Raw genomic sequence first — 14555 nt, 5'->3', positions numbered from 1 at the left:
AATTTGTGAAACACTGAACTGCCTAAAACACTTACTGCCTGAACACTGAACTGCCTGAAACACAGAACTGCATGAAATACTGAACTGCCTGAAACACGGAACTGCTTGAAGCAGTATGCTACCACATGGCTTCTCTCCAAAATCTAACGCGGCCTCCTGGTCTCAGTTCGTTCACCAATTATCTGAAATATCGGGTCCCAGCCCGACTGCGGAGCCAAAGGACTCCCTACTTAGTCACCTCACACAACTCTGAATCGGAGTCTTAGTATATTAAGGTGTAGCATGATAATTTTACATAGTACCCAAACAAAGTATAGAATCCTATCAAAGATTTGAGATTTTGAGTCCATAGACACGATGGACATTGTTGATAATGCAATGATTGAGAGTTGAGACAAATTTTCAATTCCAATTATGATAAGGAAATAGACACAATTCGAGAAGTGTTTAATTTTGATAACTATGCTTAAAAGAATCATGGGGAAATAACATACAATTCCAAATGTGTTTAATTTTGCAGTAGAGGCTGGTATATATTATCTTAATTCTTTTGGAAAAGTAACATATATAGCTCATTGACTTGCACACGATTGACCTTGAAGATTCCCCCATTTGCCGAATGCATCTATTTTCTAATCATGCCAATCATGTAGCCTCTCTAGCTTTCTCAACCCTTTTCATGTGAATGAAGGATGAGACCTTGAAGATTCCCCCTCACCCTACATAAGAAGGAAAAGTAAGAAAATTGTAAAAGTTTCTGTTACATTCTCTTGATTCAACAATATTAATGATTCCTAGTGACACATCTCTTCCAAACTCTTGAAGCAATTTAAGCATTCTCAACATGTTGCTTGCTTCTATCCTAAGAATGAATCTATCATTAAGATTCCCTAAAATCAAGAAATATGCTTGATCAATTTCATATTGTTTTCCAAAGTGTAATAGTTTGTTATTAACATAGAATCTACCCAAAAACATCTACTGAAGATGATTAATCTATGAATTGGTCCTAATTGCATATTACACTGTGACAAGGAGTGGTGAGAATTCAATCCTAGATTTTGATCCATAGTGTTTAGACATGGTATGAACAGATATTTGTAGTATTCAATGATTCCAAATTTTAATATTTCCACTTTAATGCATTCAATGAAAGGTTATAATTACTTCTCTTATTTTGTTACACCCTAAACCAATTGAGAACTTTGATTCCTAATATTCGGTTGTGTATGCCTTTTGTTCACGCGAAGAGAGAAAAGGTTTGGGTGTCAAAAAGTATACCTCATGTGTGCGACCACTTATGTCAGGCTTCCTTCAGGATAAAGCTCTGAACCAATAATCTTCCTTTTGTTCTGAAAACAGATAAAAAGTTTTGTGTTAAGCATTATTCACAAATAATCCATTCGGACAAAGTAGTCGTATTGGGCCCAGGTATATTTATGTGATCCAACTTATCAAAAGTCTTGATCAATTGAGTGTGCTGATAAGCCCCACACAGAGTAAAGAGAATAAGCAGGAAATTCACAACCAGTAACAATTAACTGATAATAAATGATTTATTAGGGTTTTTTCCCATTCTTTCAAGAGGAAGGGTCTCTCCAATAGCTTTTCCTACTACAATTTTCTTAGCTAACAATTTTCTAGAAAATGAAAAGTTTAAATACTCCTCAGGGTGGGGTAAAATGGATGCCAGCACACCATACCAAACCAAAAAGGCTGCCCCCCCCCCCCCCCCCTAAAGATGGTGCTTCACTGATAACAGAATGCTATTAACATACAAAAGAAAAATACAAAGGTGATAAGGACTGGACTTGATCCCAACTAATTTGATGGGCTTCCTGGACCTCCTGCTGTAGACTACACGAATCAATGCTTGGGTCTATTCGTTTTATAAATTTAAAGTACAACTTTTATCTTTAATATTTTTATAAAACATCTTATCTTATGGGTCAATAAAATCAATAGTATATATGATCCAGTTGTTTAAAAGATTTAAGTTATGACATATGTATTAAAATAAATGGGTCATTATCCATGTATTTAAAGAAAGTGGGTGATGGGTAAGGTAGGTCATTATACATAAAACACGAGAATAAAAATATATTTAACAAAAATCACATCTACCTTGAATGTCGGGGCCGTCTGGAACGAATTTACGATGATAGGGAGACAAGTAAAGGCCAGGCAGAAAAAACTGCAGGTGGTCCAGGATGTATTGTCCTGTTGTAGTTTGAAAATGAGAGAGATCTCCACCAATTATGTGATTCCATGACTTGTAATAACCCAACACATCTTCTTCTTCTTCTCCATCATCCTCATACACAAGACTCACCCCACACTCCTTTACAAGTTCATATTCTGGCGGTGTAACAGTAACAGTAATATGGTCACCAGCTTCCATCTCATTCATCCCAAACATCCAATGACTTAACACCACCCAACACTCTCGCCCTACACCAAATGTCAACCTGTAATGTCCGTATATCCACATACTGTTCTTTGTTATATTACTAACTGTGATCATCGGTGTAACGGGGAAATGATCAAGTAGAATTAAAGGCCTCTCATACAAAACTCTCCTTGTCTGCAGAAAGCAGAAGTTGAGTCCTTTAAGGAGGTTGTTTGGAGATGATGATGGGATTGTAAATGATATCGATGGCCCTGCGCTTCTATGAATAAACCAACTCGGCATATCCTCTGCGTCATATGTTGTGCTGAATATTCCAAATTCATATAACATCTGCCATATACAAACATCTTAATTAAATGATTATATTATAGTATTTTATGTAGTCAAATAAAAAAAGACAGTTAACCGGACAAAACCTGCATTCGAGATTCCCTAGGATTATTTCCCCCGTTCCTTTTGTTATGGAGTAAATTAATCCAGCCCAAGCTATGTAATACCTTTTCCTCAACACCCACCATTGCCTGGATTTTCACCATGCCTTCAATTTCATACGACCCAAGTGTGTAACTTCTTAAAAAAGAAAATAACTTGAGGGGAGACATTTTCGGATCAAATACAACTTTTTCTAAAGACTTGGAATGAGAATAGAGCAACATTTTTTTTAGTCTGTGTGGAGGATGTTCGACTGACTTCAATTTATTACAGTCTTGCATACTAAGTATTTCAAGCTTTGGAAGGGTTCTCACACAATTGGGCATGGAATGGATAGGACTGTTATCTAAATATAATTCCTTTAACAAGGACAGACTACTGAAATCCATAGGAAAGGATTCAGTGGACAAATTATTATTTACAAGGGACAACCTTACTAGAGATCTTGGCAAAGAACTTGAAAAAAACTTCAAATGGCTTCGCATAGCACCCAAAAAGGTGGAGGAAGAGGTTCTTGTGCTTATGCTAACATGTTTGTTAGCATTGCACATTTCCAGTGAATCCATATCGAAATTTGTATTCTCAGTTTGAGATTCTTCGAGATTACAACCATCTAGCAACATTGTTTTTACCTTCTTTAGCATGCCTATACTTCTTGGAAGTTTTTTAAGCTGGTTGCAGTAGCTTAGATCGATTAGGGCAAGTTCAACACACTGCTCAATTGATTCACAAACCTCAAGCAAACCAGTGCAATTTCTAACTATTAACCTCTCGAGAGCTGGGAATTGGTTAAAGTCACCAAGACTACAAAGTTGTTTACAGGAACTTAAATTAAGAACCTTCAATGATCCAAGCAACCTTTTGTTTTTTAAGCATAATCCATCCAACTATAAAAATGGAAAGAAGTTAGAATGGTAGTGAAATTCAACTAAACATGGAAAAATTATCAACGTAAATAAGTTACCTTTTGCCACTTCTCAAGTCGTTGTGGATTACTATAACAACCGATAAATGATTCAATATTGCTATATGACATGTCAAGAGCAACAAGATTCTCCATAGGTAATTCTGAAGGTATAGACTTTAAATGGAATCCATGCATACACAAACCTCTTAGTTCCGGTGGAAAGTTCTCATAAGATCCATTCATGTGAACATAATTGAGTTGTAGTAGCATCAAATTATCCATCTTACTTAATGCATCTGTTTTTATCTTATATGATGCACCCAACATCTCTTTCTCAAGCATGCGCATGTCAAGGGCAAGGCCAAGAAGATTTCCCTTACCCTAAGAAGAAACATAATGTAAATAAAAAGTTAAGACCATACACAATATTTTTAACATGCATACTTTTAAAACCACATATGACCTCTTACCTTTTTTTGTTTTAACACTCTGAATGACTCCTCATGACACCATAATAGACTTCTCTTCCATGGCTTGTCATGTGATTCTTGACGTACTTCGAATCTTCCCATCTCTTGAACCAACTGATGCATCTTCAATTCGTTTTTCCATCCAATAGAAAGAAGGAATCGGTCGAGGAGATTCGGGATTCCAGATCTTATGTTTATATTGCATGCTTTTAATATTGTTTCCGCAACATCTCTATCTATGCCAACAAAAAAACAAGCAATATACTTAAACAAGTCCTTATCATTTTTGGATGGCAAAGAGTTAAAGCTCATTCTCAAGACATTATTCACATGAGAATCTGTTTCTTTCTTTAGCCCTTCTATGCACCCTTCCCAATAAGTTACGTCTCGATCATATAAAGATTTTCCCAATACTACAAGAGCCAATGGATGTCCTTGACAATACTTCACAAGCTTATATAACACCCCTTCATAACCTGTCTTGGGATAGTTGCATTTGAATGCATGGAGACACAAAAGTTTCCATGATTCGGTCTCATGTAAGCCTTGAAGCAAGAGCTCTGTATGCTTTGGTTTAATGTCTGTTTTGAATAGTGCACACCTCTCTATCAAACGTCTTTCCTTTGTGGTTATAATTATTTTGCTTCCGGGATGAAAACCTTTGCTTCCAAGTAACGCATCCAACTGATTAAGCATACTAATATCATCAAGAACAAGAAACACCCTTTTACGTGCTACTGCATTCTCTATCTTTGAGGTGTATACCAAAGCATCATGAACTTTAACGGAACTTGTTTTTGAAATGTCACTGCTTAGTTTTTCTTGTAAATCAAGCAACCCATTAAACTTTCCATCACATACCCTACTAACATCTTCAATACAGCTGCTTTTGTGGAATTCGTGAGCATATAGCCCATAGACATGTTTGGCTAAAGTTGTCTTCCCAATCCCTCCTATACCATAAATAGTGAGTATGTCTGCCGTATGTGAGGATCCATCTTTCAACCATGAAGTTATGAACTTAATGGAATAGTCCATCCCAATAAGTTGTTGCCGAACACTCCTTAAGGGTACATGTAATCTACGGTGGATGTCCTTCACAATTTCTTCAATAAATTCCGTCTCTAGCCTGAAATCAGATTTTATATGAGCCACAGAACTAACAAACTGGATTTGGAGATTTAATTTGTCCAAAGATCCAAAATCAAAATCATATCATAGCTATTAATTTTAATCAAGTCCTTCACATTAAAATGATATTGTGTTTACACTTCTATGTTCTAACCATACAAGTTCCAATGTGCAAGGTCATAAATATTTATGTATAATAAGATAAAAGATGCCAATGTAATACCAGATTTCACTAATGGACAACCTAACTTCACTGCATTTACACAAGACCATCATAACTATCATTGTGGTGTGTTTTGAAAAAAGTGCCAGTTATAGGTAATGTTTTACTGCTTAAAGGTAAGATAAGTTATTTATCATAAAAGACACTATGATTATAAGGTGGTATGGTATAAGTAATAGGAGATGCAGAGCAAACCCTTCAAATCTTGTTTTCTTAATAGAAAGCATACAAAATAATTGGAACAGTTTGTCTAAATGAATTAACTTATAATGAAACACAAAATGCATAAAAAAAATGTGTGGAATTTGTATCCTAATATATATATATATATATATATATATATATATATATATATATATATATATATACACATATATATATGTCTTTTTAATGATGTTAAAGAAACTTATTGAAATGCATTGGGAGAAGATGATACTAACATTCATGTGTTAATCAAACAAAATTGAAGAATTTTGGTAATATAGGTAAGAAAACGGTTACCTTCCATTGACGTCTTTTCCTTTTAAATTAGCTACTTCTATAAGGGCTTTATTCCATCGGTCCATCTTTTGAGCCCATTCACTTCTTTTATTTGCATTTGTCTCTGCTTCCATTGTCTGTTTATGCTTAGCCATTGCATCTCCAAAGCTACTTTGTTGCTTCCTGATATGGGTGGGCTCAACATGATAAAATATGGGGATAATAATATGATCAGATGTCATATGCTGCTCAAGGATCAACACCAATTCATCCAGACACCATGTTGAAGAAGCATAATTCTTAGATATCACAATGATAGAACCCCGAGATGCCTTAATTGCAGTCTCCAATTCTGGTTTCAGATCTTCTCCTGTTTCAATCTCTTCATCATCCAAGAAGGTATTGATATTGGCATCAATGAGGGCTTTATGAAGGTGATCAGTGAAACTATGACGAGTGTCAACACCTCTAAAACTTAAAAATACATCATAATTAGGACCATCATTTGATGAACTTTGACCATCAGTTGGACTATGACCACTAGTTGATGAAGAAGATGAAGATCCTTCTGAGAGGAGTTCAGAGAGAATAACCATTATGAGTTATGGGTTGATAAGCCTTTGTGTGTCTCAATAAGCTAGAAACTCTTAACTTGTGGTTCAAATAAAGCCTATACATAAAATCCAAATTATTAATATTTAAAATATGCAACTTCAATCTCATCAAATAAACACTGGAAAAGGAACACAAAAGAATAAGCATTAAGCGGTTGCTGCTGTGTTTGAAATACAAAGAGACGCTGTTAAATCACTACAACAGCAATCTCATGGCAATTATAATTATGTGACAGGATTTTGGATCCTTTAGCCAACACATATATAGCTAACTAAGTATTTATATAGAATATTCTTTCCCACAAAAACAAAGTATGGATATAGAATAACCATTACATTGCCATGAAATTTATTTTAAAAGCTGTTACCAATTAAACTAAATTGGTTAGCCTGTTTTTCTGGCTAAGTTTAGATTCAAGAAAAAAAAAACAAACCAACTTATGCATTGAAACTACAACGCCTCTGTTTTAATTCGATTAGCCCACATAAAGATCCTTATTTGTCTAAGTAAAATCCATATGAATTTCAGTAGAGTAATCATCAAAGAAATCTACACCAAAATACCATTCTTGAAATAACTACAAGATCCACTATTACCTCCCATGAAGGAAAATGCAAAACATATAGGAAATTTCAAGCTTTTACTAGATATCAACAAACAATTGAAAGATGTAAAGTTTTAAACAAAAAAAATAGCAGTTGCTTGGCAAGGTTGTTTAATTATGGATCTCCAAAATTAGCAACAACAATCTACACAAATTTAAAATTCATATATAACTGGATCTAGTATCAGCATACATCTTATTTTAAGTGTTTCAACTAAGAATATTGATGGGCTTGTTCCAAATGATATGTTTCTGAAGCCAACAAAACACGCCTTCCACTTTGCCCTTTCTAAGGGTTCAATTTCAAACTCAATAATATAAGAAACTTCAAAGGTAACTCATTATGACAGTCAAATATTGAAGCTTGTTCATAAACATCATTCAAAAAGAGTCAAATGGAAAAATCGTGTTATGAATTAGAAAATATAGAGGAATTGAGGAAGCAATGTTAGAGGCTTAAAGAATTCTCATCGTGCAGGAAGTTTTGTTCATCATACTGGACTTTGGGCTAGAAGGAGTGTGGACTATCTTAATTGATATACAAAATTAAACAAAAACAATTGAAATAGACAATATTCAATCACCTGTTGGTGAAATAACCAAATGATTATGATGTGATTTATGATTAATAAGATGAAATTGTCTAACGACATGTGAAACTAACTTGTAAGAAGCCTACAGGATGACAAGGAGAACTGAAACAGCAGTGATAAAGGATGAACCAACAGTGAAGAGGCCGAGAAAGATGAAGAGTGAAAAGTACAGAGCGAACCGCGTTAAGTCGATCGGAGGGAAACAGCAAGTCAACGAGGAAGGGAGACGGCCAGAGAGGAGAGTTATTAAAGAAAACTATATATCTAATGATATTTATTGTAGAATTAAAATTGATGATTATTAAAGTGGTAATGATATTTTATTAAGCCAATGTAGTTTCACGAAAAAAAAATGATATTTATGAAGACAAGCTAAATTCAATAATCGTAATCCTTATTCTAATAAAAGAATACTTTTAATATCCTTTTGACACGTGTCATCATAGTAGGCCTCCTAATTAATACACATTTTTTTTTTTTTGTCATGTGTTACCCTTTAAACCTCTTAATTAATGCATGCCAATTGTCAACCTATTAATTCTTTATTTCAAATTTTAAAAATTTCACTTTAATTACAATAAATTAATAACAATGCAATAAAAATTAAAATAAAATTAATACAAATTATAAGGTGATATAATTTCACATATTTATTTAAATTAACGATTATAATTGATTAATAATTTTATGTTCTAATTATTAAAGTTTAATTAATTTTGTAGCCGTGGTTTCACGGGTTATAAACTAGTTATGTTCATAAAGACAAGGTACCTTTCAACAAAATAATTATTAGCAAGGAGAATTTTATAGAAAATAATTGATATTCATTATGGCGACCAAAATCAACAGAGTACTTATCATGATACTTAAAATTGGAAGATAATAATGATATTTATTAGAGTGGAGGGTATCGGAAGCGGGCTCCGGCGGGTGGCAGGCGGTACCGCCGAGGAGATGGATTTGAGCGCATTGGTTACCGTTAGAAGAAGGTTAAAGGCTTGTGGAACCTGTTTTAACAGTTACATTTTCATTTTTTTTCCACACATCTTCTCATTCTATTTTACTCTTTAAATTTCATTCTCATTTCATTTAAATTTTTTAATAATAAATGTTATTCCTAGACTAGTTGTATGCGTAAAATTGTCCGAATTTTAAGAAGTGGGGTTGGCCTGAGAAAATTATGAGTATTGACTCTCTCTCATCTTAGACCTTGTTCATATTTCTTCTTTTTTGTGGTTATAATAATGGTTTGTTAAGAAGATGGTCAAGTGATTTTAGTCTTTCAATAGTGAAAAAGGTATCTGGTTTGCTTCTTTATAAACTAGGTTATAACTCGTAGTAATTGCGGTTAGTAAATTAAAATAATATTAATACTTTGTAGTTATAATCATTAATTAATGATTTTCAAACATTTATTAATTTATATAGTAATATGATTTTTCTAACTTTATAATGATTGGTTCAAATTAATGTGTAAAATGTTTTTATATGTAAATACTTTATCCCAAAGATTGCACCGACTGGAGTTATAAGCTTTTCTTGCGATGTCTATACAAATAATGATAAATAGAAAACAAAGCTTTTATTAAATTATGAAAAAAGTTGGCTAGATTTGTAGTTAAGAAAAAAAAAAGTCAACATGTGGAGGAGCTATACATATACTTTTGAAGAAAGCATGCCTTAACTCTGAATTTAGAGCCCTAACTGTACAATTGCTTGACATGCTCCTCTTAAGTAAGGATTTGAGGTTTGCATGTAAATAGTTAAAACAACATTAGACAAATTTCATGCCCCAACTACATTTAGATGTTGCCATTTTCAAGCATCCATTGCAAGGTTATAACTATTTTTATTTTGTTACATCCTAGACAATTTTCGAGTAATCAAGATCTGTAAGATTGAACTGATTACTCTTTACTAAATGATTAATGTACTAGAAAGAAGGATTACAATTATGACATCTGCCTTTTGAGAGGGCAGGTCTCTCCCAATGAACTAGATTCAACTGAACAAGAAATTTCCTCCTCCAATGCTAACACTCTGCTAACTGACTTAAGGAAAAGACCAAATTACGCTTCCCAACTCAGACTTATTGTAATACAAGTAAACGTCAACCCTACCAGTCAAACACTTGAGACTTAGCTCGTCTGGTGTAGGTAAACCTCAAAGGGAATAACATATTTTGAGGTTAATAAAATCAATAATAAATGGGCGGACTTAGGTCATATGATCCATTTTTTTAAAAGAATTAGGTTATGATCCATGTATTAAAATTTAATGGGGTCATTATCCATCTATTTAAAGAAGTTAGGTCATGGGTAAGGTGACTCAGGTCATTTTATACAAAAACATAACAATAATAAAAATGACATCTACTGTAGCACCTGGTTCCTGGTACGTATGACCTATCTAAGTAATTTTCATTTTTAGCCTTGGACTCGGCGAGTTGTAGGCCCGACTCGCCGAGTAGAGTCGGGATATTGAGCACGTTTAAGTTGGTGACTCGGCGAGTCCACATTCTGGACTCGGCGAGTCCCCGCTGTCTGGATGAAACCCTAATTTCAAGGGTTTGCACCCTATTTAAACCACCATATGCGCCCCCAAGCTCACCCCCTTCACTGTCAGAGCAACCTTAGCCAAACGCTAACCTTTCCCTTTGTGATTTAAGTGTTTGTGTGTGTTTCTTTGAAGTTTTGAAGAAGAGAAGGAGGAAAGATCAAGGAGAATGAGGAGAACAGAAGTTGTGAGCCCATTTCAGAGAATAGTAAGGTAAAAAATCGACCCCTTCTTCTGTTTCTATGGTTGAACCTTCATTAGAGCATCTTTATGACTTTTTGAACCATTTATTGGCTTGGTTGTGGTTTATAGGGCTCATTGGTTCGTTTATCCTTCAGATCTGACCACATCTGAGCTCTAGAGGCTCAAATCTACAACCTTTACGGGCCATTTTCATGAACAAGCCTAGATCTACACTTCTAACCCCATTAAAGTCCTTAAATCACTTTAATGAGCATGCGTGCACGTAAATTTGGAAACTTTACATGTAAAATCAACCCTAGGAACCCATATCTATGAATGGTATGCACTAGATTCAAGCAGAATCGAGTATACAGGTTTTGCATGCATGCGACTCAGCGATTCGTTCATCGGACTCGGCGAGTCGAGTCGCGAGTCCCCGAGTTTTCCCCTTTTTCGTGTTTGCTGAGTGGAGTTGTGAGTCATGGGTGGACTCAGTGAGTCGGAAGCCAAACTCATCCATGGAGGGACTTGGCGAGTCAATGCCCTGACTCGGCGAGTCTAAGGCAATCTTCTTACCTCAAGAACAGACTCGGCGAGTTGTTCATACCACTCGGCGAGTCTCAGCATAGAGTGTTCATAGGATGAAGATGAACTCGACGAGTTGTTCATACAACTCGACGAGTAGGATGAAGGACTTTTGGACATCAGTTTAGAAGAAGAACTCGTCGAGTCGTTGCCTCACTCGACGAGTAGAGACGGGATTAAGGACAATCGAATGGGTAGGGACTCGACGAGTTGGCAAGCCAACGCGACGAGTCGAGTCAACTGGAAGTTGACTTTGACTTGGACTATGACCTGATCAAGGGTAAAATGGTCATTTTACCCTAAGTACATCTAGCAGTGTTTGACTGAACGTTTTGTGGGAATTGTAGCCGGAGGACTTCCGGAACAGCAGCAGCAGCAGCAGTAGATAGTCACTTCCCGCTCAAATCAGCAGCTACTTCGAGGTGAGTTACCTTCCAGTAGCGGTGGGTCTACAGCCACAATGTCGACCCACCAGTAGGAGTTGTATGTTAGATGATTGTCTTTGTGATATCATATGGGTTTGCTATTACCTGATATGTTATGTGCTGGCATGATATGTTATATGTGATAGTAGTAGAGTTCCGTCGTTAGGATCGAAGGGTAGGTCAGGCACCCCAGCTATGTCTGACAGTATGTGATGATATGTTTATATGTCAGTATGATCTGTTATATGTGTTAGTGGTAGTAGGAGGGGAGTAGTCCCGAGGGTAGTCAGCACCCCAGAACGGCTTGACATGGGTAGTCAGCACCCCAGAATGGCTTGACACGGGCAGGACGGCACCCCAGAATGGCCGCACAGGTAGGTCGGCAGCCCAGAATGGTCGTACCGGGTAGGTCGGGCACCCCAGAATTGCCTGGCAGTATGTATGCTATGCGAATATATGGTATGTGGTACAGTGGGGGAACTCACTAAGCTTCGTGCTTACAGTTTACAGTTTTGGTTTCAGGTACCTCTTCGTCGAAGGGGAGGGAGTTGGCGCGGTAGCGACACATCATACACACACTGTTTTCCGCATTTATGGGATTGTTCTAGGATTTATACTCTGACATTTTGATTCAACACATGTTTTGGTTTTCAGACATAGTATATGTTTATGAAATGGTTTGAACGGGCAATGTTTATTTACGAATGATTTTACTAGATATTGAGTGAAAAATGAAAATTTTGGCCTGTATTTTTGGGATGTTACAAGTTGGTATCAGAGCCTGTTGGGTTTTAGCCATAAGAACATCCTATGTGCTCATACAAACCCTAATGCTTGGATCTAGGTTTCTCTATTGTACATGCAATTCATCCAAGTCTCCAAACCCTAGATCTAGTATATAATAATCAATATAACATATGGATTAGGGTTTAGATCATACCTTGATTTTTATGTAGCAATAATAATCTCAAATCCTTCTTGTAATGACTTTAGAAAGCTTAGAGTCACAAATGTCACTCCTCTAATGGCTCACAAACACCAAGAGAAAGAGGATGATGAAGAAAAGAGAAGGAGGCTAAGAACAAGTTCACCACGTTTTTGGGGCTTAAGGGTTCTTTAAATAGTGATGTTATTAGGGTTATCTAACAAGGAAACCCTAATTTGGATGCTTAGGCCCTAAGCAACCCATGAACCCCTTTCTTAAAGGCCTTTGGATGATTTCTAATGGGTTTCCCCATAGAATTCGTCCAACCCTTTAATATGGAGTCCATTAGCTCAATATTCAACTATCACACAATTGACAGTTCTAGTCCCTTAAGTTTAATTAATGTCTTTTAGCCACAAACTTAATTCTTATTAATTCTTGACTAATATTAATTAAACAATATGATTTCTCCTTTAATATATTATTCTCATAATATATTAATAAATCATAATTAATCCTTTCTCTCCATAATTCATCCTATCAAGTTGCTTTGGTGAAGGTAACCTAAAAGGACCATGCACCATCGGGTCAAGTACATACCAAAATAGTTATGAACTTAGACACTAATACAACAGTCTCCCACTTGGATAAGTCTAATAACTATTCTGCGTATGACTTCAGATCCTGATCTGCAATCGTAGCTTTCCAAAGCCGCTGTCAACTCTGATCTTATCAGATACGTGTGTCCTTTAGATAAGGGATCATATATTCCTCCATTTTAGATATCGTATAGACTGAGACATGGATCTAAATCATTTTCTCTGTCTATGTGTTGTTTCCCGAATTCAGATTTATGACGACTGACAACAGACTACAATTGAACACATCAATTTAGTCCCGACTTGGCCAAGCGCTTAGGTGCCATCACTAAATCATCGAGGGGCCCACATATATCGCTTTTATCCTACTTTGGATAAAAGGAATGGATAAACTTTGACTCAATGCTCGCTTGTACTCACTCACCAAATCACACACAACAATATGTTTTATAACACCAAGTTACTGGTGCGTTTACATATTATCAATGTGCAACCGACTCGCAAGATACAACTCACACATCTGGGTTTCAAGAATATAAAATGTTATCGTCTCACTAATCACTTGTGATAAAATCCATGAAGTGATCCAAGTGAGCGTGGGTTTAATCCAATGCTCAAATCATATTCATAAGCACTCATGAATGTTGCAACAAACATTTGCTTATATCTAATACCTTTTAGACAATCCACACACCAATTCACGACAGTCTTCATTCATATCTACTTCCAACATATGAACGACTGTGGCCCGTTTGAATAATTTGACTGTTCTCAACCAATTAAATTATTCAGGAAGTCAAAACATGCAAAGTGAAACACAAGAATAATACTAATCCCATGTGGCCTCAAACCTTTGAGCATAAATAAAACACCTTTTATTTATCACCATATCGATTACTCGTTATTTGTCGTTTCGGTTAATCAACTTCTTACTTGAATTCTTACAACACTTGTCCCATGCTCTTAGCATGCACACAATGTTTACCTATGGTTCTTACTTTGTGAAATAGATCAAATGAACACATTTCCAATCATACTCATTTCACAACTCCCAATCCTTTTCATAAGTGAAAGAATATCAAATTTTTGCGACTTATAGAATATGCTAGATTCTAACATTTTATGCAATGATCCTTTTGTAATGTCATTGCACTAAGGTCACAATGACTATTGCCAATGAATTACAAAGCTCTCTATCGGAAATTGTTACAAGACAATTCCATAGATGTGATATCTCTCACTCAAGGTACATTCCTTTGAACATCATTTTGCATAAAAGTTTCTAATCTAGACATAGATTCTCAATATCCAATTCCCAATATGGAAACCTTTCCATACTAACCATATGACAACTCATTCTTAATAGAATCCTATCTATTCATAATAATGTCGATATGCTCCATCCAATATCATACTT

General features: G+C 35.6%; 1 protein-coding gene across 1 annotated transcript; it reads right to left on the bottom strand.

Annotated features, from left to right (window-relative positions):
• Positions 1-435: 435 nt before the first annotated feature.
• LOC145099178 (disease resistance protein RUN1-like) lies at positions 436-8093 on the bottom strand. Its single transcript, XM_079036772.1, has 8 exons — positions 7937-8093; positions 6075-6723; positions 4220-5348; positions 3807-4130; positions 2827-3729; positions 2125-2740; positions 1282-1352; positions 436-719 (listed from the first exon to the last, which is right to left on the bottom strand). The coding sequence occupies exons 2-7, from the start codon at positions 6647-6649 to the stop codon at positions 1315-1317; spliced, it is 3585 nt and encodes a 1194-aa protein (XP_078892898.1). The 5' UTR covers positions 6650-6723; positions 7937-8093; the 3' UTR covers positions 436-719; positions 1282-1314.
• Between the last annotated feature and the right edge of the window lie 6462 nt (positions 8094-14555).

This window comes from Lactuca serriola, chromosome 1, assembly GCF_051521515.1.
Source record: "Lactuca serriola cultivar US96UC23 chromosome 1, Lser_US96UC23_V15, whole genome shotgun sequence".
NCBI lineage: Eukaryota > Viridiplantae > Streptophyta > Magnoliopsida > Asterales > Asteraceae > Lactuca > Lactuca serriola.
The sequence above is the reverse complement of the archived record's forward strand: the minus strand, read 5'-3'. Positions and strand labels throughout refer to the sequence as shown.